General features: G+C 39.6%; 1 protein-coding gene across 2 annotated transcripts in view; it reads left to right on the top strand.

Annotated features, from left to right (window-relative positions):
- Positions 1–1,095: 1,095 nt before the first annotated feature.
- PLD5 (phospholipase D family member 5) overlaps positions 1,096–27,084 on the top strand; it is a 413,275-nt gene continuing 387,286 nt past the window's right edge. The window contains exon 1 of one of the 2 annotated variants that reach the window (XM_012555426.2): positions 1,096–1,331. Coding sequence is in view for 1 of the 2 variants with exons in the window: in XM_004375857.2 (XP_004375914.1) it covers positions 1,143–1,331 (189 nt within the window). In the remaining variant the exon portion in view is untranslated. The remainder of the gene's footprint in view (positions 1,332–27,084) is intronic. The other variant, XM_004375857.2, reaches the window with a different exon arrangement.

The following is a 27,084-nucleotide window of genomic DNA, read 5'->3' as shown; positions in this document are numbered from 1 at the left end:
GAACAGAGTCAAATCATAGGCAGAGCATTGCAACGGGGGCTCCGGAATCGCTCCCCCCAGGATCCGGTGGGGTGGGGGCCGCTGGAAGCCTTGTTCACGGTGGACACTGAGGACTGGGAAACAGCGTTCGAGCGTGTCTGCCAGCCGCGGTAATGCACCCAGGCGGATTTGCATTGCTACGTCCTGATGTGAAAGTAGTGTGCAAGGCTCAAGAAAACCCATGTCCTCGTGGCCATCATCTGTGGGTTGCTAGGCACCCTATGCTCTCAGTCCCAAGGGTGGGACAAAGGGGCTTCCGAGGTGGGGAGTTATTGAACTTTTATAATGAGGTAATAGAAAGAGCGAGTCGGGGGCGGGGTGAGGCGGTGGCTTCTGGATGGCAGTGGGGGAAGGGCGGAGGTGGTTCCCGAGCGTCTCACTCCTGATCCAGCCCCGCGCTTAGCGAGCTGGAAGGCAGGAGGTGCAGAGACGGCGTTCACTTCTCGAGTTGTTAGTTGGTTCTCTTTCAAGTAAAAACGGGAGAGAGAAAGGTGTAGCCTGTTGGGGAAAGGTCGATCCACAGCCGGGGCCGGCCGCCCAGCCGGGTTGCGGCGGAAGGGGGCGGCGGGCGGCGCGGGCAGCCGGACACCGGTCTTCGGCCCGGCGGTGGCGGTCGTTCTTCACTGCACCAACCTGCGGGCCGGGCTGGGCGCGCGGCGGCCCCTCCCACACCGAACCCCCGCCGCCGCCTACCCGCGCTTCCTCCTGGTTTACCGGCCCGGGTCCCAGTCGGTGCCGCAAGGAGCCGGCGTGCGGAGCGCCCGCTCGGGACCGCAGCCGGTGGGGGACGTTGCGGCCACCGCCTCCCACACCTGGCACGCCAGCCTTCCCGGAGCCCGCGACCCCCTCCCTCTCTGCCTCCCGCTCGCCCCGCCACCCGCACCGGGCACCCCTCCCCCTCCGCCGGCCCAGCGCCTCCTCCCTGCGCGCCGGGCGCCGCCTCCCGCTCGGCACGCGCCCCTCACCGGCTACTCCGCCCCGCGCTCTCCGCGCGCCCTCGCTCTTTCTCTCGCTCGTTCTCGCCCTCTGTCCCTCGCTCGCCCTCCCTGCCCAGTTCCCATCCCAAGTCCCCTGCACGCCAGCCGCCCCCTTGTCATGTCAGCATGGAGATCCGGCAGCACGACTGGCTCTCGGCCTCCCCCCACGAGGGCTTCGAGCAGATGAGGCTCAAAAGCCGCCCCAAGGAGCCCTCTTCGAGCCTGACCAGAGTGGGCGCGAACTTCTACAGCAGCGTCAAGCAGCAGGACTACAGCGCCAGCGTCTGGCTCCGGAGGAAAGACAAGCTCGAGCACGTAAGGGCAGCTCGCTCGCGTTGACCCCGGCACCTGCCGCACGACCCCTCCCTCGGCAGCGGCCGGGAGCCAGGCAGGTGGCCTGCGCCTCCGCGCCCTGTCTGGGGGAAGGGCGTCCGCGTCCTCCGACCGGATCTGGGGGCTGCTCCTATGCACTTTCTGGCGGTAAACGACCCGGCTGCGCGGAAGCGACGGGAGGTTCCCTTCCTGGCGCAGCCTGGCCGCTCCACAACTCGACCTACCCACTGCTTCTCCTGTGGGGCTTATTTGCACTGTGTTCTTGGGTTGCCTGTGGGGGGTGAGCAAGGTGGAACTGCCGCAAGCGTAGCTTCGAGTGTTGCACGGTAGTGGGTTTTCGAGGTGTGCTTGCCATTCTCTTTGGGGCAATTTTACTCTGTCCAGAAACTAACAAATTCACGAATCCGTAAAGTTGTCGCCGCCAGCGACCTAGCCTGGGCCCGCGCGCAAGCCCTTAGAGTTTTCTGCAGAGTGTCCGCTGGGATGAGCAGTTGGCAGTCTTCTCTACTTGAGCAACTAGGGAGGGATTTGCGCGTTGCAAGGTGAAAGGCAACAGAATGAGCAGATCGCCCTGCTTCCCAGAGACCCACCACTCTGGAGGATGGGAGCGGACGAGCAGAGACCTCCACTTGCCAAACCCGAGTGCGTGCTTCACGCGACGCGTTATTGGCTTGCCATTCTGGAAGGAAGAAATCCCTTTAAAAAGGCGTTTAGTTCATCCACAGTTTTAAATGTGACCCATAACATGTCGTTAAACCAAATGTTACAGTGAAATTAAGATAATTTTACTAAGAGTGTAGTGCAGCTAGTTAAGGAAAAGATGCTGTTTCTTCCCACGAGCTGCGTAATCCAAATTGAGTCTGTAAATGGAATGTGGAGATTTCCTAGTATTTGGGTCATGTCGCCAATTATGATAAAAAGATAAGAATGAGAACTCCTAGAACTCAACACGTCTATCTCCAATCGCTGCACCGACCTGAATCCTGTCTGCCCTCCAGGAGCTTCCTGGGGCTTTGTGAAACCACATGCTTCCCTGGAGGAAGAGCGCAGTGGGGATATTTCCCTATTACAACAGGAAAGGAAGGTCCATGCCCTTTTCCGAGGGCTCGATTAAGTCAAGGGAAGCTGGCGTTTAAAACTTTGAGTTGTATAACAGGCTCTTTGTGTGTGTGTGTATAGAGAACCATTTGGAAAGTTACTGAAGGAAATTTCCGGGATGGCAAGATGTTTGGAAGGCAACAGTGTCCACTTAAAAATGCATGCTCCAGAATTAGTAAAGAGACCTGTAATGTTACTAGTTTAAAGGGGACAAATAGCATCTTCGTATAATTTGGCTCTTGAGGGTGTTGCTTAGAATGGTGATAGATTATCTCTTCATTTGAGTTTCACTCTGGTTGTGTGTTCAGAGGCTTGTGCTTTTAGCTGATCTATTTCCTTTATTCTCTTAATGAAAATCAATAGTGCAACCTTCTATGACTATGTCTTCTTGAGTCATAGACTCTGCATGCATTAGACTTAAATGCTTTCTCAGTTTTAGACTTTCGTTGAAAGTAGCAAGTCACACTATGTGGGCCAAGGCAGCCTCACCTTTGTGGATGAATGTAGCCCCTCCTGAGGATTAGAGACCAGTGAAAAGAAGGTCTGGTTGTTAGAAAGCATGTGCCAACCTGTGCTTTCTTCTGCACTCAGATGCTCCAAAAGAAAGCATTACATTCATTTAAAAAATTAATCAACTCATTGTTTGCTGTTATTCAAATCAACGTAGCATTTTTGTTTGCTTTCTCAACTACATTTCATGAGAAATGTAGGTGTGTATTCTATTCTGACGTTTTCTTCTATACCTGCTTACAGTTAGAAAGGGGGCTTTGCTTCAAATGAATTTTTTTGTGATAGTCTCTTGCTCCTTTGAAACATTTATCGACAAACATTTTTTAATGAAATATTTATTAAAGCGCTATGAAAAAATTAATTTAGTGCTAAAATATAAATTTTATTTGGATTCAAGTTCCAGTTGTTTGTAATATGTGTCATATGTTGTGTACATTATGATGTTTCAGACAGGTTGATGTTAAGTCCTAATTAAGTATTCAAAATAAAAAAACTCATAACAAATGTAGCTAGCGCTATCATTGCTGCACAAAACATGAATGTGTGACGTAGACTTTATTATAGAGAACATTCTGAACATACAGGGCATCTTCTGACTTAGATGTTGCAGGGACTAGGAAGAATGTGTCATATGAAATTCAAAGGTGATTTATAGTAGTTAAAAAACACTTTCGATCTGTCTAATCAAATGGATGGCCACCTTTTTATTATGTTGAAAAAAATGAATGAATAATTACGATGGAGATTCTATGCCAGAAAACAGCTGACTCAGTTATTTTGCTAGTGCTTTAAAAGCCAATTTAAGTATTAAGAGTATAAATAAATTATGACTTCAAATGACACACGTATTCAGTCATCACAATAACGGAATTCCCTGAAATGAAATGTGGCAGTGTGTGGACACCATCCAGACTTCAGAAGCATTGCTTAATCTGAAAGTCAATAGCTATGTTATGTGACAGCTAAAGCATAGTTTTCCACCCACTTCTCTAAAAGTGAGAATAATTTATCTCTCCTTTTCTGATTTAAAGGCTATAGGATGAATCTCCAGATTGGACAAGAGAGAAGTGACATGAATTAGTTGAGGATTTGAATACTTTCAACCATTCTTTAAATTTGATTTCTATCATTGATAGGCCAACAGTTAAGGTGAACACTCATTAAGAAATACATGTCTGTGAAGGAATCCTTCCAGTCTTCAATCATGCATAGAAGCTTACAAGGAAGTTGTGTTTGTACCGTGAAGTCTGGACTTTGAATTCCACTTGGAAATTTCAGGAAAAAGTAAAATTGCCAGCTATACATAGAATATTGTCTTATTAGCTACAAATAATGCTCTTGCCCTCCTAGACTCTTTTGCTTCCTATTCTGCCTTATAACTCTATGACTTTAGAAGGCATTAGGCTTGGGAAACAGTGGAAATCTTATCTATCTCTGTTGTCACTGTTAGTTGCCATTGAGTCAGCTCTAACTCATGGCGACCTTATGTGCAACATACGTAAAGAAACATTGCTCAGTCCTGTGCTGTCTTCATGTTCGTTGGTATGCTTAAGTTCATTGTCGCAGCCACTGTGTAGTTTGAGTGCCTTCCGACCTATGGGGCTCATCTTCCAGCACTATATGGGACAATTTTGGAAGCAGATAACCAGACCTTTCTTCCTAGTCTTCCTTAGTCTAGAGGCTCCACTGAAACATGTCCACCATGGGTGACCCTGCTGGTGTTTGAAGTGCTGGTGGCAGAGCTCCTGACATCGTAGCAACACACACCCAGCACAGTATGACAAACTGACAGATGCGTGGCGGCTTATCTCCGTAGAATCCTATGTTTCCTTTACCTATAATCTAAAAGTGAAAGACATGGTCTAGCAAAACAAAGGAGTACCACCAAAGCAAGGGGAGAAAGGGGCTCCTCCCCCAGCCCCTATTCCACCCCTGTTGGCTCAGCCCTCTATGTGATTTTGAGGGTAATCATTCAGTAGGGTTTGACTATCCCAGAGGACAGCATGACATTAACCAGGAGTCCTTTGATGGTATATTTCATTTGTTAATTTTTTTTTTTTTTTTTAATTTTAGAAAGTGGGAGAGTTGCAGAGTCTACTTTGCTCAGGGGCCTGGTTTTATGCCAGTTGTGTTTGTGGAGATTTCCTGATGCCATTTGTGGAGACAGATGCCTTATTTTCTCTCCTGCTCTTGCCAAAGTGTGGGTGAGAGTAGGGGCTCTGGTAAGAGAGACCTGGGTTTTGACACTGATTCCATCTCTTAACTCTGATCTTAGCAAAGGACTTACAGTCACCAAGATGCAATTCACATTCCTCCTTAAAGGAGTCACAGGTTTGCTGTGATGGTTAAATGAGTCAGTCCATGTCTACACTGCAGTAACAAGCAATCCCCAGTACCAGGGTGTCAGCTTCACACTTTTCCCCTCACACTTGTCATCTTTGCAGGTTAGCAGGGGTCTCTGTCATCACAGTTGCCTGGCCTGATGGAAGCTCCATCGCTATACAGGCTTTCGTGATTGCCAAGGCAGCTGAAGGGAAGCTGTGGACTCATGAAGTGGCTCTCAGTGCTTCCACCCAGTAGTGGCACATCTGTTTGACTCATGTTCGTTGGCCAAAGAAAGTTTCATGGCCAAAGCCTGCTTCAGGGGAGGTGAGAAGGGAGATCTAACCAAGACCTAGAAGGAGGAGAAACAGAACCTCTGTGACTAGCCTTCATGAGGGTTCCAACAGCACATAAAGACCTAGGACAGCATTTACCCATATTTAATATTCAGCATATGGCAACTGTAGGTGTCATTGCTCATTAGGTGCTGACTGGCTCTCTGGCCCAGCCCTTCCACTCCCAACATTTGAGTTCATCCTGCTAGCATTACAGTCCTGGACCCAGTGCATATGGGTCCTTCCACCAGAGAAGCCAGCTCACTGACCTGGGCCTGTTACACTGCCTCTTTGCCTGGCTTCCAGTCCATTCTCTGGTGGTCTGACTCTAACACAGACCTCCAAGCCCTTGCTTGCTCCCTGCCCGGCCATCCTGAGGCTGACTCCTGTTTTCTCTGGTTCCCACTTCCCCTCCTGCTAGCAGAGACAAGCCCCTTGCCCTGTCCCCAACCCCTGCTTTCCTTCCCAGCTCAGTGCTGATGGAATTAAGTCAAGTAATATTTAATTTATGTGCAGAGTGGATCAGAAAGCCTATTTAAAATTGAAAGAAAGCAGATGAGATAATTCATAAAGAGTAAAAGACATCAGAATCCTTAACACTCATGCTTGTAGGGAGCCATAGTATCTTGGTTTAGTAAGTGCCTCACACTTGAAAAATAGTCTCATATAAGTGTGAATTTGCATCTGCTTAAATAGAGTTTATGTTACCAGTGAATAGTAAAAAATGCCAAGTGAATGCTTGCCTCGTGAAATAAATTATTCACACGATGAGCAAAGAATTAATGGGTTGGAGCAAACTTGGTCATCATGGCCTAGGCTCGTATTATGTAATACCACTTATGTCCCACAGAGCAGATGGGTGAAAGTATTGTACCCCACAGAGCAGATCAGTAAGGCATGGAAAGACAAAATTCAACCTGAGGGAATGAACTTTTCCAATTACTATTGTTTTCACAAATCCGGAAAACTTTCTCTTTCTTTCTTTGTGTTATTGGCTAGACTGAAAAATTTTAGTCTGGCAAACACTTCAAAACATCAACATTTACCAGAATTATTTCCTATGATTTTAGATAAACAGACAAACGCTAGGCTGAGACAGGATTCCCTTCCTCTCATCAATCAAGGAATGAATTTTTAGATGTCAGGAGTGTCTTCTAATCGATTTCTGTATTGGGTCCATGCTCATACTTGTCTGGTAGCATATATTCCCCCCACTATTAGACTTCTTTCACTGTAGTTTGACATTTCAGTTTGTTTTGAAGAACCTTTCCTTTCTTTTAACTCTTTTTGGTATGGCAATTGATCTTTTTTTTTTTTTTTTAACATAACCATGGTCTATGAAATACCGAATTTAATACAATTATTTTGAGAAGCTTAAGGTTATCAGACTTTAGATTTGTTTGCCTTCTCTTCTTCCATGTAATAACCACATCTCAATATCTGGCTAGTTTCTCTAAAAGTTTTAACTTCTTTTACAGTCTTTTGTAGCTGTCTCAGTTTTAAACCTGTGTAACAAATTTCCATCTTCTATTTTAATTCTAAAGATCAAGAAGCCTGATGAATCTTTTGAACTTCTGGGACACAGCAGTAGCTGTGCTATGTTATGTTTTCACACTGAATTGACTGATAGATTCGTTAGACAGACAGAGGTGGCATCTGTGGCACGCTCCCAGACCAGACATGTTGCTTGTAGTGTGTACATTGGAGACATTTGAAGGTCCTGGATTGCTGGATATTCATACCTGCACAGAATGTGCTGTGAGAGTTTAGAGTACAACATAAATGTTGAGGTACAGATGAAATGCCAAACTGTGGTTGTTAAGAGACAGACCTTTTTGCCAAGAAAGAACATTCTTATTTTTCTCAGAAATAGAAAAATGAGTCAATTTTTAAAATCACAGATGAAGCCCTTAAGTAAGATTTAAATGAAGAATAAGAAGAAGACTTGTCTACACTGGAAAATCTCACAGCTGCCTAACATATGAAGTATCCCCGAGTGGGTAGCACGGGGTTGGATGTCATGGCTCTTGGGTGATAAGCACATTCATCATTCTTCACAGCAGACAATGAACCTTGTGAACATAGTATTTCTCTGACTGAGCAATAATTGTGCTCTTAGCAATACGTATGATACAATAATAGTATGAGGAGTTAAGTTGAGAAGAGGAGACCCATTAAAATAGGAAAGCACCAGTTAGCAAACTCATCAATCAATAGATATTTGCTAACTGTCTTTTTGTGAAAGACACTATTAGGAGACTGTGAAGACATTCATTCAACAAACATTTATTTGACATATACTGTGTTCCAAAGAATGGAGAATATAAGTTCCAAACGGTGAAGAACTTCAAAGACTAGAGGAGGGCCCCTTCCTTCAAGATGTTTACAGTTTTATAAATACAGTTACAATATGTTTACAGTATTATGAATAATACAGAGAAATGCAAAATAGTATGAGATACTGCCTTCAAGAGACTTGTTTAGAAAGGGTAAAATACAGTTAAAAAAATAAGTAATGAATCCTGTGATAATAATGATAATGTACCATAATAAAGTTGAATTTATTCCAGCAATGCAAAGTTGATATAAAATTTGAAAATCAACGAGTGTAATGTATCACATTAACAGAATAAAAGAGTAAGTTCATATTATTTTCCCATATCCATATCACATGTCTCAAATCTACAAATGAAGAAAAAGCATTTGATGAAATTTTATATACTTAGAAATTATGACAAATTTCTCAGCAAACTAGGAATGAAAGGAAATTTCATTATTCTGGTAAAGAATTTCTTTTAGAAAAAATCACAATTCATGGCAAAATATTGAAAAATGTTTTGCGAAGATCGTGAATGAGACAGAGATGTCCACTACCATTACTTCTAGTCAGCATTGTGCAGGAGGTCCTAGCCAAAGAAATCTGCAAGAAAAAGAAATCAAAAGCATGAGAATTGAAAAGAAAACAATAAATATTGATAATTATTAGTAAATGACATGATTGTATACATTTGAAAATCAAAAATAAACTACAGATATAATTTTAGAATTAATGATGTCACTGGATTTAGCAAGGCCACTTGGTACAAAGTCAACATGCAAAATGAAATTAGAAAAAAATTCAAAATAAGAAAATACCTTTTATATTAGCATAAAATATCAAATCTTAGGAATAAGTCTAATAAAAATGGTAAGACATATTTTTTAATGTTACTGATTAATACTGAAATTTTTTAAAGGCCTTAATAAATAGTAAGTATATACTATGCCCAAGAAATGAAAGGCTTAACATTGTAAGATCTCACGTCTCACCCTTATTGATGTATGTAGTAGATGCAATTCCAATTAAAATCTCAGCAAGTTTGTGTGTGTTAAAAAAAAAAAAAAATCCTAAAATTTATATGGAAATGCAAAGGACCAAGAATACAAGAATAGGCATGACAATCTTGAAAAAGAATAAAGTTATAGGACTGCTTCCAGATATCAAAACTTATTATAAAGTTACAATAATTAAAGCAGTGTGACATTGGTGCAAGAGTAAACAAATAGATCATTTGAACAGAATAGAGAGCCTAGAAACAGAGCCGTGCATGTATAGGTACTTGATTTATGACCAAAGTGGTACTGAAGTGCAGTGGGAAAGAGATGATCTTTTCGAAAAATGATACTGGGTCAGTTGTATATCTGTACACACACACAAAAGATCCTGATCTCCCTTTCACACCATACACACAAATCATTTTAAGGTAGGTTGTAGATCTAAATTAGAAAGGTGAAACAATGAAATGTTTAAAAAATAATGTAATTAAAAAAATCTTCATTGCTTCAAGTAGAGAAAAAAAGTTTAACCAGTTTTTATAATCTCAGTTTATTAAGATTGATAACCTGGACTACAGTAAAATTAAGTACTTTGGTTTATAAAAAGATTCTATTACAAGGTTGAAGAGGTAAGTCACAAAGTTTGATATGCACGACAAAGGATTTTTATCCAGAATATATAAAGAACATCTACAAATCAATAAGAAAAAAACAAAAACAGATGACTCAACAGAAGAATAAGGAAGACATCTGGACAAATACTTCACAAAAGAGGACATCCAAATAGCCATCAAATGTATGAAAAAGTGCTTGATCTCATCAGTCATCAGGAAAATGCAAACCTAAAACAAAATGATACACCATTAAACAGCCACCAATTAAAACCAAACCTGTTGCCATCAAGTCGATTCTGACTCATAGTGACCCTATAGGACAGAGTAGAGCTGTCCCATAGGGTTTTCAAGGAGCGGCTGGTGGATTTGAACTGCCGACGTTTTGATTAGCGGCCGAGCTCTTTACCGCTGTGCCACCAGGGCTCCAAACAGCCACAAGAATGGATGAAGTTAAAATGATTGACTATACCAGTTGTTGATGAAAATGAGGAGCAACTATAGATCTAATAAATTCTGGTGGGATTGTAATTGATAGATCCAGTTTGGAAACCTGTTTGTAGTAGTACACAAATGTATAGCTTATGACCCAACAATTTAAGTTCTATCTATATCAAACAAGTGTGTGCTCAAGTGCACCAAAGACATGCAGAAGAATGTTTATTGAAGCATTATTTCAGTAGTCTCCAATAGGATTGGATAGGATATCCAATCATAGTTGAATAGATAATCAATTGCAATTTATTCATACAGTGTAATACATTAAGCAATAAAAAGTGAGTACATAAATGTATATATTGCATATATATGCAATAAAATGGATTACTCAGACACAATGTGTGAAAGAAGACAGCTTTACCATATGATTCCATTTAAGTGAAGTTCAGAAACAGGCAAAGCTAAATTATGAAGATAGAAATTGGAATTAGCAATTACTTTTGGGGATAAAGTGTGCATGAGGGAAGCTTTGGGGGGATGGCCAATAGTGTTCTGTAACCTTTTTTTTAGGTGGTGGTTACAAAGTGGAAATTTATTGAGCTATACACTGAAGATTTGCATACTTTATATGTACCGTATTTCAATGAGAGTTTACCCCCCAAAATTAAATGTAAAATATATTCAGTGCGCTTCCCCTTGCTTACTGCTTATCTCTGGCTATATCTCCTCAGAATCTCTGCTTCTTCCACCCATGGCCTTGGACCATGATGCCCTCTGTCACTGTTTTCTTCCTGTGGTCACTCCTACTTGTCACCTTCTAGGGTATGGCTTCCTAGGTCCTTTTCTCTCTTCACCCTCACCATCTTTTTTGGGAAACCTTCCATGTGACCTCATTGCACACATTACACTGAATTGTCATTGTACGTTTATTTACCTTCCTCACTAACTATTTACTCTTTAATAACTATTTATTGAGCGCCCTCCAGGAACAATTGTTTAGTGAATGGTAACCTCCTTGGATTCAAAGACCACAAAGCACTCCAAGCTATGCCGAGCATCTGGCATAGAATAAAACAAACAAAAACCCCAAACCCAATTCAAAGCCACGTTCTAGAACAGAGTAGAACTGCCCCATAGGGTTTCCAAGGAGAGGCTGGTGGGTTTGAACTGCCGACCTTTTGATTAGCAGCCTAGCTCTTAACCACTGTGCCACCAGGGCTCTGACATAGAATGTTATTGTTGTTAGGTGCCGTCGAGTCAGTTCCAACTCATAGTGACCCTGTGTACAACAAAACGAAACACTGCCTGGTCCTGCGCCATCCTCACAATCACTGTTATGCTTGACCCCATTGTTGCAGCCAGTGTGTCAATCCATCTCGTTGAGGGTCTTCCTATTTTTAGCTGACCCTCTACTTTACAAAGAATGATATCCTTCTCCAGGGACTTGTCCCTCCTGCTAACATGTGTCCTGAAAGTGTTTTGTGGAATGAGCGTGTGAAAATACCAAGCAGTAATGGTAACTGCCAAATGAATGTCATCCCATGGTGTTCAGAGGAGGTGGTCGACGAAGACTTCATACTGAACATTGGTTTGCACTGGGCCTTTGGAGCCTAGGAAGAAGATTTTCCAGGTATAGGACTGGCCTGAACCAAGGCTTCTGAGCAGAATCTAGGCATCAAAAAGCCTGCTTGGAAGATTAGTGAGTTGATGAGTACGGCTGAAGGATAGGGTTTGGTTAAGGGAGTGTTGGGTGTAAAAACATTCAAAGTGGTAGGTTAGGGCATGACTCTGAAGCACTTGAGGACTTCAGGATTTTTAATGGTGAACTGAAGACTTTGGGCTTTACTCTCTAAGCAAATGGGAAGTATTTGCATGGATACTTTATTTAGCAAGTCACGGTTTAAGAAAATCTGCCGGTGGCATGTGCTGAGAAATGAGGGCCTGGATTTGGGAGACTAATGTAAAGTTTCTTTTAGTGGTCGAGATGAGAAGGGACAAGGACATGATAAAGGATAGAAGGGATGAAAAACTGAGGAGGAACAGACATAAGAAATGTTGTGAAACAAGGGTTCGCAGGACTTGGTGCTCGACTGGATGTGGGGAGTCTGAGCAGTCTCATCCTTTGAGCAAACATTTATTGAGTGCCTAGGATGTGCCAGACAGTGTGATTGGCATGAGGGATACAAGGATGAACAGGGAGAATTCCCAAAACTCCTTGAATGTTGCCCTATTCATCTTTGTATCTTTGACCCAAGCCATTGTTAATTATCTTGTTGTATATTATCAGTATTATTATTATCATAATTAACAAATATTCCAGTACCTGCTGTCTGCAAGGAATTGAGCTTCAGGTGTTGGAAGATTCAGATATGTATAACTGGACCTTTGACTTCAGGTTGCTTATAGTCTAGTCATCCTTCAGAACTCAACTTGCATGTCACAGCCTCTAACCGTATAGCCTGAATAGGTGCCCCTCCAAGGTGGCCCTGTCATGTCTTGTGTAGGCATTCATTACACCCCTTTCACACTTTTTTAATTGCCTCATTAGTTCTCTGTCTCCCTTTCTATATGGAAAGTTTGAGGACAAAAATGGTGTCTTATTCATAACAATGCGTGGCACAGTGCCTGATAGACGCCGGTGTTGATTAACTTGATGACTGAAATAAATCTTTACCAAGTAAGTCTTACCAAGTAAATGGTATAGATGTTAAATGCAATAATAATTCAATGGACAGAAACAAACATGCCATGAGAAACTACTGAAGAGGCACTCACAGGGTTCTGATGAAACGTTGGATGAAGAAGGTAATAGACAAGGCTATATCTAAACCATTCCACATGTTGAGATTCCATTGATTTTTTCAGATGTGGGAAATAGAGATGTTGTACTCACTTTAGTGACCTGTTCCAAATATCTGATGCTATTATCTACAGTGGATTGACATTTGGTTTAAATTTCTATGTATCTCACTTTAATTAGTCATGAGGAAGACATGAGCTTCTTTATTTTCCCTGAGTAATTTGGTCTGACTTGTTGGTTCGTAATTTCGTCTTCTGCCCTCCTTTGGCTGAGTGCACTTGATCGGAGACTGTAAGACACTCCGCAGCAAGGAATATGTCAAAGCTGCCAGAGTCTCCATAAAGACCTGCCAGTCTTAATCACTAAGAATCTCCTACTATGACTTTATGACTTGACTGTTTCCAAACTTTTTTCATTCCCTAACATTTTCTTGGTTTAATCTGTGACATGCACACACATTGCTTAAAACCTGTCCAGTAAGATTCCTAATATATCCTTTTTTAAAATAAACTCTTATTTTGGAATAATGTTTGCTTTACAGAAGAGTTGCAAAGATAGTACGGATATCTACTGTATACTTCTTATCCAATTTTACTTTCCCTTAATGTTAATATCTAAACTCCGGGCTTTATTCACATTTTACCAGTTTTTCAATTAATGTCCTTTTTCTGTTTCAGGATCTAATCCCAGAGACCACATTATATTCAGTTGTTATGTGTCATTAGTCAGCTCTAGTCTGTGACAGTTTTCAATAAGATTCCTAATACATTCTTTTTTTAAAAAATAAACTCGTATTTTGGGGTAATGTTAGATTTACAGAAAAGTTGCAGAGTTATTACAGACATTTCCAGTATACCCCTCACCCAGTCTCACTTTCCCTGCATTCTCACTGTATGCTTATTTGCCTTCCTCATTAGGCAGATGTGTGTTCCATGACCTTGACAGTTATGAGTGCTGGCCAAGAATTTGGTAGAATGCCCATCTGTTTGAGTTTGTCTGACTTATTTTTTCGTGATTAGACTGGGATTATGGGTTTTTGGGGAGAAAAGCCCTTGTCTTTGAACTATTTTATAGCTCTGTACATTATAGAAAACTGATAGTTATGCAAATGATTCTGGTTCATAGAGAAGCAAATGAATTTTGTCCAGTGGAGATATAATTGAGTCTTACCCTGTGGATTTTGACCAGTTTTGAATCTATTAGCAAATTAACTTTGGTGTTCCTAATTGCCTTTGAACCATTTTTCACTTTATTTTATTTTATGGGTTCCTTTATTAACTAATGAGCTAAATAAAATCTTTAAATATGCTCATTAAAAAAGAATACCACAGAGGTTAAGTGTTCTTTTCATTATATCATATCAGGGTGTACATGGTATCCACATAGCATAATTGATGATGTTAATCTTGATCACTTGGTTAAGGTAGTGTTATACCTGTATATATACCCCTATGTATACCCGTTATAACTGTAATTATTTTTTCTGTTTTCACATTCTATTTTTGGAGCTAGTAAGTTCAGCCCACATTCAAAGGGTGAGAGGAGAGACTGAGCTCCAAATCTTGACTGGGGAGTAGCTGTGTCTGTTATTTGGAATTCTTCTATAAGGAAGATTTGTCTCTTTTCCCCCAATACTTATTTGTTCAATCATTAATTTGTATCAGTGTGGGCTCTTGGTTATTTATTTTATGCTTCAGGTTATAATCCAGTACTACAGTATTTATTTATTTATTTTTGCTTAAGTTTTTCCATCTTTGGCCATGGAGAGTTCTTCCAGGCTGGCTCCTGTGTCCTGTGGATGTGGGTATATATATGTGTGTGTATGTATATATATATATATATATATAATATGTGGGATATACGCACATCCTTTTATTTTTTGAGCACGTCCTTTCTGTTACTACAAGATGCTGCAGATTCATCTTGTATTTTTTCTTTTCCTTCCTAATATATCCTTAGAGTGTTTTCTCATAAGTATATTAAAAAAAGGAGATGTTCCATTTTCAGTCCCAACTGAGCCCACTCTTAAAAGATTCCAATAAGAGAAATACTTAGTAGATTAATACAGCCAATGAGAACTCAGTACACATATTTTGGTAAAGATGAGAACATCTTCATTTGAACTTTTTATAATACTCCTGAAATATCCTTAATTATAACCCTGAATCATAAATTCTCATTCAGATGATGGAAAGCAAATGAGAGGACATGCTAAGTGGTACTTTCTGTCATATCCTAATACAGTATGTGTGTGTGTGCAGGTGCGTGCATGCATGAATGACACACACATGCACCTCCTTTTCCATAAAGATGCTCGTGTTCTTTTTTTCCAGTGTCATTAATCTGTTGTTGGAGAATTAGGTTCTGCACCTGGGCATTAACAACTTCATTCATGTTCCCAATTTGGCATTATTTTCCACCCTCTTTTTTCATGCTTAGATTAATCAGCCTGTTTGTGGAAAAGAGAAGCCTTCCACTGTCAGCCATCATGGTTTTCACTTTTCAGAGTCAAAATTCTATTCTCTGAGATGTCAAATTCCCTTCACAAACTTTACTTGAAAGCTTTTCAGTGCCTGCCCATTCATACTAAGAAAACATCTCCAAGTAGAACAAGGAAGATGGGTAAAAAGAGAAGGAAATTTGGCGAGGTAAGCCTCGAAATGCTTGCGAAGTGTAGCATTCCAGCACCTACACCTTCAACGTCCTATCCTCTTCATGGGGGTCCACACTGATTTTCGTTGTGGCATTTCGGCGGCATGAAAGTGAGAAGAATGTACATTTCTTCTGTCACTTCAAGATGCTTCCTTCCCACTCTGGTCAGCCTGCATACCTGTTCTACTCCCAACAAGCTACCAAGTAATTCCTGCTTTCTTGTCCTTCTAACTTCTTAGCCAGCGATGAGTTTAGGCATATTGGATACTTAGTCATAAAAATATCTCTATAAACCAGAATACAAGATTATCCTTATGGCTGTAGCTTTTTTCACTCTAGGAAATCTGACAAAAATGGGGTAATGACGACCATGCTCAGGGCTTTGCTTAAAGTGACCTGCGACAAGGAATGCTTTACTCTGCCCATTTTATTTAACAAAAAACAAAGATGAACGGAAAGCCCATATATCCTTTCAGTTAAATGATGAGGAAAGGAAGGCAAGATGCTCAGGGGCTATGGTGGAGCCGGTATGATACACCTCCTGATGACTGGTGTTAACTCTGGCAGAACATCAGCAATGAGCAACAGATAGGGAGGTATTCAAAAGATGAAGGCTCTTGCCATCTATGCTTTTATATGGTTTCTTGTCTTATTAGGATCATTTTTAAGGTATATTTGGATCCATTACTTTAACTGATTTTGTTTTGGGTATACAAGTGATGTGTCAAAGAATTGGTTTTGAGATCAAGGAGAGAAAGTTGATATGCCTGGGTAAAATGTGTTTTAAAAAAGATATTTAGGGAAAAGGTTTTCAGATGGAGATGAGCTACAAGGAATGGAAAAAGCATTTGACTTAGTTTAGTCTTTTATCTCGTCTGTTTTCAGATGACAGAAGGGGAAGGTGTACTTCCTGAAGTTACTTCCTGATGAAGGGCTTGTCAATATGGCAACTTAGAGTTTCTGGGCTTCTGATTTGAACTTCAGTTGATAACTTGGTCATTGTCATTTGGTCACATAATAAAAGTTTTGTGAGAATGAACATATACTTTCCTGTACTTAGAAACCTACTATTGGTGGAAACCTATTTGAATAGAATTCTTATGGTCAACATTGAAAAAAAAAACAAAACTGTTGAAAAAATTCTTCATTGATAAAATTACTTACAAGAAAAGCTTAATATTTTTCATGGAGATAAAATAATGACTCTTTATATCCATTCATTAAATTTACTTCCCTCTAAAATAAATAGGCCAGCACCTGAATAAATAGGCCAGTCTGAATCTCTTGCTTGCATGTTTCCACACTAAAACAAAAGATGGTAAATGGGCTTTAGGATAAAACTTCGAGAAGTTGTGCTATTTAATCCAGAAAGACATTTCTTTTCTAATATCAGCAGAGTAGATTTCTAGTTACATTTGCAATTGTGTTGTTTTAGCTGAAGAATTCTTCCAGGGAGAAAAGGACTGAATACAATTTTTGCCAGATGTAATTCCAAGATTGGTAGTCCAGTTTGAGTAGAGTATTAGGTGGATGAACCTTCTTTGTATTAACATTTATTTATATAGTTCTGGGTAGTCATCAGCAAGGTATAAACAACAACATGGATAATTTAACATTTTATTTACTGTCACTATCCCTAAAGGACCATCGTTCAAACATGGAAGGGGAGTCTTCCTAGTGCAGCATTTTCCTACAGTGATTGATCTTTAAGAAGAGCTGTGGCATCCAGGAAAGCCTCACTGTGATATGGAGGCTGGGTGGCCAGGTAGCCTCACTCTTTGATTACGTGTCTCACTCCTGGACAACACCATGATTCAGACGTATGTCTCAAAAGTTTATAAATTACTACATTAAACTGAATTTCAGGATTGCTTGAGAAGAACTTAGACCAGATATACTTAATCCCTAAATGTCCAAGGCCTGCTGTTCTTAGAGCTTTCCAACCAGAAACAAAATTTAGAGTTTTCAGGTTTGTAGTGATGAGGGATCAGAAGATTTTCTAAACATTAGCTTTGCTAAAGATCAATCTTCTAAGTAGCATAACTGGCTAGAGAGGAATAATGAACTCCAGTGGTAGACTCCTAAGTGTGGAGAATGATGCCCTTTCCATGAGCAGAGGCTCCTGCTGCTTGCAAAGCTTCTGTTGCCACCTGCCACCTCTGGTGTGGCTTCCAACTGCTACTGAGGATGGTGCCTCCCACTGTGATCACCTTTGCTACTGTGATACTACTTTGCTGCTGTCCACGGTACTTCCAGATGCTGAAGCTGGGGCTGGCACTGAGGTTGGCATTGCCTTATGTAATGTACCTCTCTCTTTGAAGCCGAACTGTGCCAGTGCACTAAAGTTCGTCTGTTAAATTGGAAAGACTCTCATCTACCAATATTGTGCTCTATTATGACAACTTGTTTCAAAGTAATGCTACTGTTTGCTTTGAATGCCTCTGAAATTTTCTGTGGAACCATCAAGTTCAGTCTTACTGGCCACCTTCTCCCTTTCTAGGGCTCTACTGCTTTGTAGAAGCAACGCTTTAAGGTAAAACCAAGTGACAGAATATGCATTGCTCTCACAGTTGTCCTTCTCCTCCAATGCCTGGAGTGTATTCTTATTTCTTATTTACCACTTCAGGATTACTTCCTCACTAGGAAACTCATTGGTCCATCATTCTCCAGCCCTTAGACATTCCCCAGTATGTATGAATTCTAGATTCTTCCTGGGCTCAATCTTTTTCCTTGTGATGTCTTTATCTGGCTTTGGTATTAGGGTAATGCTGGCCTCATAGGATGAGTTAGGAACTGCCCCCTCCTCTTCTATTTTTTGGAAAAGTTTCAGAAGGGTTGGTGCTAATTCTTCTTTAAATTTTTGGTAGAGTTCACCAAAGAAGCCTTCTGGTCCTGGACTTTTGTTCGTTGGGAAGTTTCTGATAACTGATTCATTCTCTTTGCATGTTACAAGTCTGTTATTTTCTATTTTTCTTGAGTCAGTTTAGGTAGTTTGTGTGTGTCTAGGAATTTGTCCATTTCATCCAAGTTATCTAATTTATTGGTGTACAGTTGTTCATAGTTATTCTCTTATAATCGTTTTTATTTCTGTAGGGCTGGTAATAATGCCCCAACTTTCTTTTCTGATTTTGTTACTTGTGTCTTCCCTCTTTTCACTTACTTGTTTAGCTAAAGGTTTGTCAATTTTATCGATCTTTTCAAAGAACCAGCTTTTAATTCCATTTATTCTCTCTATTGATTTTCAGTTTTTTGTTTCATTTATCTTCATTCGAATCTTTATTATTTTCTTCCTTCTGATAGCTTTGGACTTACCATATTTTTACACAAGTAACTTGAGCTTTGTGCATTTGTTTACTGGCAGCGCCCTCCTCTGCGAGGTATTTTTGTAAGAGTGCTCTGCTAATGTTTTTACAGCAAGATATGGAAGAAGATTGGCATGGCAGTACTTGCTTGTGAGGGTGTCTCATGGGGGGAGGGCATGGCCGGCAAACAAACGCATAAGGCACGTGTTATTTGCATAAAAATGTGAGTTTGCTCTTCTTTTTCTAGTTCCTCGAGTTGTAAAGTTAGCATATTGATTTGAGATCCTTCTTCATTTTTAACGTAGGTGTTTACAAGCTATAAATTTCCCTCTGAGCACTGCCTTCCGTGCATCCCATGAGTTTTTGTATATTGTGCTTTCATTTTCATTCATTTATATGTATTTTCCAATTTCTCTTATGAATTTTTGATACACTGTTTAATAGTGTGTTGTTTAATTTTCACATATTTGTTCTTCAATTTTCAATTCTCCTTTCAATTTTCCTGTTATTGATTTCTCGTTTCATTCTATTGTAGCCAGAGAGGAGAGGATACTTTGTATCATTTCAGTCTTTTTAAATTTATTGACACTTGTTTTATTACCTAACTTATGTTCTGTACTAGAGAATGATCCATGTGCACTGGAGAAGAATGAATATTGTGCTGTTGTTGGGTGGAGTGTTCTATAAATGTTAGATCTAGTTGGTTTTTGATGTTGTTCAAGTCTTCCATTTTCTTCTTGATCTTCTGTCTAAATGTTCTACTATTGAAAGTGGTATTTTGTAGTCTCCAACTACTGTCTTAGGACTGTTTTTCCCTTCAAGTTTGTCAGTGTTTGCTTCATGTATTTTGGGGGCTCTGTTATTAGGTGTATATGTATTTATTATTGTAATATCTCCTCAAAGAATTGACCCTTTTTATCATTATGTAATGTCCTCCTTTGTCTCTTGTAAAGTCTACTTTGTCTGATGTTAATATAGTCACTGCAGTTCTCTTTTGGTTACTATTTATATGTAATATTTCTTTCCATCATTTCACTTTCAATCTATATGTATCTTTGGATCTAAAGTGGGTCTCCTCTAGTCAACATATAGTTGGATCATATTTTCTTATTCATTCTGTCAATCTCTGCCTTTTGAATGGAGAGTTCAACCCATTTACATTTAAAGTAATTGCTGATAAGGAAAGACTTCTACCATGTTGTTATATTTTTTTTCTGTGTGTCATAACTGTTTTGTCCCTCATTTCCTCCAATATTGGCTACTTTTTTATTAGTTGATCTTTTTGTAAGGAACCATTTTGAGACCCTTCTTGCTTCTCTTGTGTATATTTCTTAGATATTTTCTTGCTGATTACCATTGGAATTATATTTAATATCCTAAATTTATAACAATCTAGTTTAAATAGATACCAACTTAAATTTACTATTGTTGTGAGGTGCTGTTGTGTTGGTTCCGACTCATAGCAACCCTGTGTACGACAGAACAAAACACTGCCTGGTCCTGTGCCATCCTCACAATCGTTATGCTTGAGCCTATTGCTGCAGCCACTATGTCAGTCCATCTCATTGAGGGTCTTCCTCTTTTTTGCTGACCCTCTACTTTACCAAGCATAATGTCCTTCTCCAGGGACTGGAAGCTCCTGATAACATGTCCAAAGTATGTGAGGCGAAGTCTTGCCATCCTTGCTTCTAAGGAGCATTCTGGCTGTACTTCTTCCAAGTCAGATTTGTTTGTTCTTTTGGCAGTCCATGGTATGTTCACTATTCTTCACTAACACCATAATTCAGAGTAATTCAAAGGTGTCAATTCTTCTTTGGTCTTCCTTATTCATTGCCCAGCTTTCACATGCATATAAGGCGATTGAAAATACCATGCCTTGGGTCAGGCACACCTTAGTTTTCAAGGTGATGTCTTTGCTTTTTAACACTTTAAAGAGATATTTTGTAGCAGATTTGCCCAGTGCAATGTGTCATTTGATTTCTTGACTGCTGTTTCCATGGGTGTTGATTGTGGATCCAAGTACAATGAAATCCTGGGCAACTTTAGTCTTTTCTCCATTTATCATGATATTGCTTATTGGTTCAGTTGTGAGGATTTTTGTTTTCTTTATGTTGAGGTGTAATCCATAGTGAAGGCTGTGGTCTTTGATGTTCATCAGTAAGTGCTTCAAGTCCCCTCACTTTCAGCAAGCAAGGTTGTGTCATCTGCATAACGAAGGTTGTTAATGAGTCTTCCTCCAATCCTGATGTGCTGTTCTTCTTCATATAGTCCAGCTTCTCAGATTATTTGCTCAACATACAGATTGAATACGTATGGTGAAAGGATCCAACCCTGGCACACACCTTTCCTGACTGTAAACCATGCAGAATCCCCTTGTTCTTTTCCAACGACTGCCTCTTGATCTATGTACAGATTCCTCATGAGCACAAATAAGTGTTCTGGAATTCCCATTGTTTGCAATTTTACCAGTAATTTGTTACGATCCGCACAGTCGAATGCCTTTGCATAGCCAATAAAACACAGGTAAACATCTTTCTGGTATTCTCTGCTTTCAGCCATAATCCATCTGCCATCAATAATGTTATCCCTTATTCTATGAATCCGTCTTGAATTTCTGGCAGTTCCCTGTCAATGTACTGCAGCAACTGCTTTTGAATGATCTTCAGCAAAATTTTACTTATGTGTGACATTAATTATATTGCTTGATAATTTCCACATTCTGTTTGATAACCTTTCTTTGGAATAGGCATAAATATAGATCTCTTCCAGTCCGTTGGCCAGGTAGCTGTCTTCCAAATTTCTTGGCATAGACGAGTGAGTACTTCCAGCACTGTATCCATTTGTTGAAACATCTCAGTTGGTATTTGGTCGATTCCTAGAGCCTTGTTTTTCACCAACGTCTTCAGTGCAGTTTGAACTTCTTACAAGTTTAGTAACATAAAAAACTCTGTTCTTATGCACCTCTTCACCCCTTTATGATGTCATTATCACAAAATACATCTTCATGTATTGTATACTCAATAAAATAAATTTATAATTGTGTTTTATGCATTTGTCATTTAAATTATGTAAGTCATAAAAAGTTACAAACCAAAAATATTATAAAACTAGCCTCTGTATTTACCCATGAGATTACCTTTAGTGGAGATCTTTTATCTTCATACATCTTTGAGTTACTCGCTAGTGTTCTTTCATTTCAAACTGAAGGGCTCCCTTGAGGGTTTCTTGTAGGGCTGGTCTCAAGGTAATGAACTCCCTCAGCTTTTGTTTGTTTGAAATTGTCTTAATTTTGCCCTCATTTTTGAAGGACAGTTTTGCCTGACATATAATTCTTGGTTGACAGTTGTTTTCTCTTAGCACTTTAAAAATAACATCTCATTGCCTTCTGGCCTCCATGGTGTCTGAGGATAAATCAGGACTTAATCTTTTTGAGGATCCCTTGTATGTGATGATGTGCTTCTCTCATGCTGTCTCTCCATATCTTTGATTTTTAAGAATTTTATTATAATATGTCGTGGTGTGGATCTCTTTGGTTTCTATTTACTGTTTATTCTACTTGGGGTTCGTTGAGCTTCTTGGATGTATAAGTTCATATCTTTCGTCAAATTAGGGACTTTTTTGGCCATTATTCCTTCAGGTAATGCCCTTTCTTTTTCTTTTCTTTCCAGAACTCCCATAGTGCATATGTTGGCCACTAGATGGTGTCCTACAAGTTCCTTAGGCTTGTTTGACTTTTCTCCATTCTTTTTTCTTTTTGCACTCCAGACTCAATAATGTCAGTGGTCTTATCTTCAAGTTTGTCGATTTTTTCTTCTGCCAGTTCAAATCTGCTGTTGAGCCCCTCCAGTGAATTTTTCATTTCATTTATTATACTTTTTAGCTTCAGTAATTCTTCTTGGTTCCTTTTTATAATTTCTATCTCTTTATTGATATTCTAATTTTCTTAATGTATCCTTTTCCTAATTTCCTTTACTTCTTGTCCGTGTTTTCCTTTAGCTCATTATGCATATTTAATACTGTTGTTCTAAAGTTTTTTTCTAGTAAGTCCATTAACTGGCCTTCCGTGGGGACAGTTTTTGTTACTTTGGTTTGTTCTTTTAAATGGTCTGCCATTTCCTGTTTCTTTATATACGTTGCATGTTTTTGCTGAATCTAAGGTATTTCAATATTATAATATAGTAGTAACTCTGGATATCTGACTCTTACCCTTCCCCAGGTTTTTCTTGTTTTTTTTTTTTAACTGTTGAAGGCTGTAGTAGTCCATTTGTTTAGTGACTTCCCCTAACTATTTTTGCAAAGACTGCTTTTCTGGACATATGTGGACACTGAAGTCCCTGTTTCTTAGATATGTTCACCTAATACTTGACAGAAATTTCCTTGAGTGCCGGGAGGAAAAACAAAACAAAACTAATAAACAAACAAGCAAAAAAAAAAAAAAAAAAAACTTTTGCCAGTCTTTGCGAATTGGCTCTGTGAAGGTCCCTCCTTCACCACTTAACTAGGTTTGCACTGAGCCTAGGAATCAGCTTGAAGTGAAAGTGTAGGGTCTTCTCTGAGCATGGGTCGTGCTCTGGGCACGTGTGTAGCTTTCTCAACTTCCCCATTTACACGATGCTTTTGAAAGTTTCGATTTCCAAAAGAAACTCTCTTCCCAGCTTCTCCTTTCAGTATTTAAGAGCTTATTGTGTACTTTAATGTCACTCTTTAACCCCAGGTAGATACAGTTGCTCACAGCTCTGGGTCAGTACCCACTGCCCCTCAGCCCTGCTTGAGCTCTAAGACAGGCCAAACCAAGACAAGCACCTTGCTTCAGGCCTTCAGGCATCCCCCAGACAGGTTAGAACAGACACATGCAATGATTTGGGAATAAAGCCTACTCTGCTTCCTCTAGAGCCAGAGATCACGCTCCCTTTTTGGGAGCATGGACCACTACTGCTTTAAGATGGCCATGCTGAGCTGGGGAGGAGATGGGGCACAGGTGAATAGAAAACCAAAGCTTTCCTACTGTTAGGTAGTTGTCTTTTTCTTGATTTGGTGTCTGTTTAGTTGCTGTAACCCTTTGACTTGTTTCTGGAGTTCTGACAAGGTTAGTTCTGCCAATTTCTGCTTGTTTTTGTTCGTTGTTGTTGTATTTGTGAGGGAATGGGAACGTGGAGCTGCTCATGCTGCCATTTTGCTCTGGACTCCCTGGACTCAATCACGAACACCCCTTCATTCCTCTGCCCAGGAAGTTCATATGCTTTGTTAAAGTTCACAGGTGATGAATGTAGATGAATCAGTAAAGTGATAGCTGTCACAATCAAATTGTCCTCTTATCCTTGTTTCTCAAAATAGAGAATAGAAACCAACTAATTTAGATTTAATTTTTTAGATATATATCACTAAGATATTTATAGGCTCACTCTTTCAAAAAATATTAAAATGTATATAGCAAAATTTTATCATTTTAGCCATTTTTAAGTGCGCAGTTTAGTGACATTTATTGCATTCACCATGTTATGCAAAGTGTTTCATCACCCTCAACAGAAACTCAGAACCCTTTAAGCAATAGCTTCCCATTTCCCCTTCCCAGCCACCTCTGGTAACCACTGATCAACTCTGGTCTTGGTACATTTGTACAGACTCACTCTTGATTACAATTATTTTATCATGTATACTTTGAGTAGATGTTTATTAATTTGTCAAAGAAGAGCATTGAACTACTGGAGGTTCAATCCAGTGCTAAAATTCTAGACATAAATACTTGCCACATATAAATTCTTTAGTAGATGATTCTAACATGTACCAGAATTTTACTAATTTTGTGTGAATAGCATGGTATTTCTCATGAGCTCTTGAGAAAAATGGGGATTTTTATGCTGTTCCAAGCAAGCGCTGTCTACTTATTTTGCAGTTTTCTTTTTATATAAAGTCTGTGTACTACTTTCCATTTTCTACTCCTACACTTGTGTTTTGACGCTTTTATTATTCCATCATTCTGCTTAGATGTGCTGGTAGCAGAAAGATGAGCAAGGTAATGATTTCTCAGTGGTCCAGGCTGGTTTATGGATGTAGAACTCATTGGGCATTGTGACTGTAGAGAGAACCATACCCAAAACTGCCGCACTCCTCAGGGCCCTTGAGGTCTGTCTTTGTCTTTCATCTTGAGGTCTGAAGATCTGATGATACAGTTTTTAATTCACAGCTCATAGGATAGGTCTCCCTTTCTCTGGTGCATTATCCAGACCCATACAATCCAAAGAGATGATGCCCCACCACCTTTCCGTGATGTCTGTAGAAGACAATAAAATCGTAAACATATAAGGAAAATGTGCCCTCACAACCTCCGTTAGAAATACATGTTTATTTAGAAAACTACTCCTGGTGTCTAATTTAAACCTTCCTGTACTAATCAACCCATTTACCCCTTGTTCTGTCCTCCTTAGAACAAGGTAAAAAGTATTGATTTACTCAAAAGTTTTTTAGAGGAACAGTTTTAAAACTTCAGCTTAATTTCAAATTAATGTTAATTTTCCAAAATTTAAATAATATATACGACTGTGCATTTCAGTAGAGTTATGATTTGCAAGATAATTTTAAAAGTTCAGAATAATTAGGAAAAAAGTCGACATGAAAAATTAAAAAGTTAGGGAAATCATGTTTCACCTCAGGGGAAAACACCTTTTCCCCAAACAGTAAAAGTGCATTTTTTGATATGAGATTCTAAAATGGAGTTCAGTAAACATATACACTAAAAAGTAAACTTAAGCCACAAACTTGCTTTAGAATTTATTTTTAGATGTCACAGTGTAAGAAATGCTTTCATGGTTGGAGGCAGTAATTGCAAAAGAACACCAGGCTGATAATTGCCCTGTGATTAAAGATTCATTTTGTTTAGTTTGAAAATGAACTGAGGAACCTTTCTTGCTTTATTCAAGGCTGATAAAATTCTAAGTGGATCCTGTGGATTGCAGCATCCTACAGATTGGTATCTCATGCATGCTGATGTTTGATAGGCCCCCTGAACGATAATAGTTGAACCCCATATTTGTCCTTTTTTTTTTTTTTTAACTAAGAAAGCTGTAAGAATAAATCAACTGAAAGCAAATCAGCTAGCTGATTTTGACAAAAGCTAGTTTCTGTATTTTTCTGTCACCCTTAACGGAAGCTCAGTGTCCCCCTAAGCAGTGAGTCTCGCTTTCCCCCTCTCTTTCACTCTTGGTAACCACTAATAAACTCTGTTCTTTATATACTTGCCTATTCTAGATATTTCATATAAATGGGATCACACAATATTTTCCTTTTGTGGCTGACTTATTTTACTCAGCAGTGTTTCTAAGGTTCATTCCTATTTTAACAATACATTTTGAGAGGCTTCCTAAAAATGGAGTTCCTTTCAACTTTTTCTTTTAGTCAGTGGACCTTCCTCATCTCCCCACACTGGTGTGTTTAACTTCTGTTTATTCTATATCTGAAAGGGGTAAAATACTTACAATTATTTCCTGTGGTTTTCTTTTATAAGAGAAGAAATTGGAAGCTTGTATTTTGTGATATTTAAAAAAAAACAACACAACAAGAACTAGAAAACACTCCTGCTTAGTTAGTCTTTATCATTTATGATGATTTTGGCCTTAACTAAGAGAATACCCAAGTCAGACAGACTTAAATAGTATCTTAATTTCTTAGTGCTGCTATAACAGAAATACCATAAGTGATTGTCTTTAAAGAACAGAATTTTATTTTCTCAGAGTTTAGGAGGCTAGAAGTATGAATTCAGGACACCAGCTCTAGGAGTAGGTTTCTCTCGCTTCAGCTCTTGGGGCTAGAAGTATGAATTCAAGGCACCAGCTCTAGGAGTAGGTTTCTTTCGCTTCAGCTCTCCGGACAGGTCCTTGTCTCTTTTAAGCTTCTGTTTCTCAGTTCCTTGGTGATCTTCATGTGGCATGACATCTGTCTTCCCTCATCTGTGCTTCCTTGCTTCTGTGCCTTATCTACTCCTTTTATATCTCAGAAATGATTGCCTTAAAACACGCTATATATATATATATATATATATATTTTTTTTTCGTTAGATGAAGGTTTACGGAATAGTTTCTCATTAAACAGTTAGTATACATACTGTCTTATGACAGTGGTTAACAACCCCACGACATGTCAACACTCTCACTTCTCAACCTTGCGTTCCTTATTACCAGCTTTCCTGTCCCCTCCTGCCTTCTAGTCCTTGTCTCTGGACTGCTGTGCCCCGTTAGTCTCGTTTTGTTTTATGGGGCTGTCTAATCTTTGGCTGAAGGGTGAACCTCGGGAGTGACTTCATTACTGAGCTAAAAGGGTGTCTCGGGGTCATACTCTCAGGGTTTCTCCAGTGTCTGT

Source organism: Trichechus manatus, unplaced genomic scaffold (assembly GCF_000243295.1).
Source record: "Trichechus manatus latirostris isolate Lorelei unplaced genomic scaffold, TriManLat1.0 scaffold00039, whole genome shotgun sequence".
Lineage (NCBI taxonomy): Eukaryota > Metazoa > Chordata > Mammalia > Sirenia > Trichechidae > Trichechus > Trichechus manatus.
Note: the sequence above shows the minus strand (reverse complement) of the source record. Positions and strands in the feature narration are given on the sequence as shown.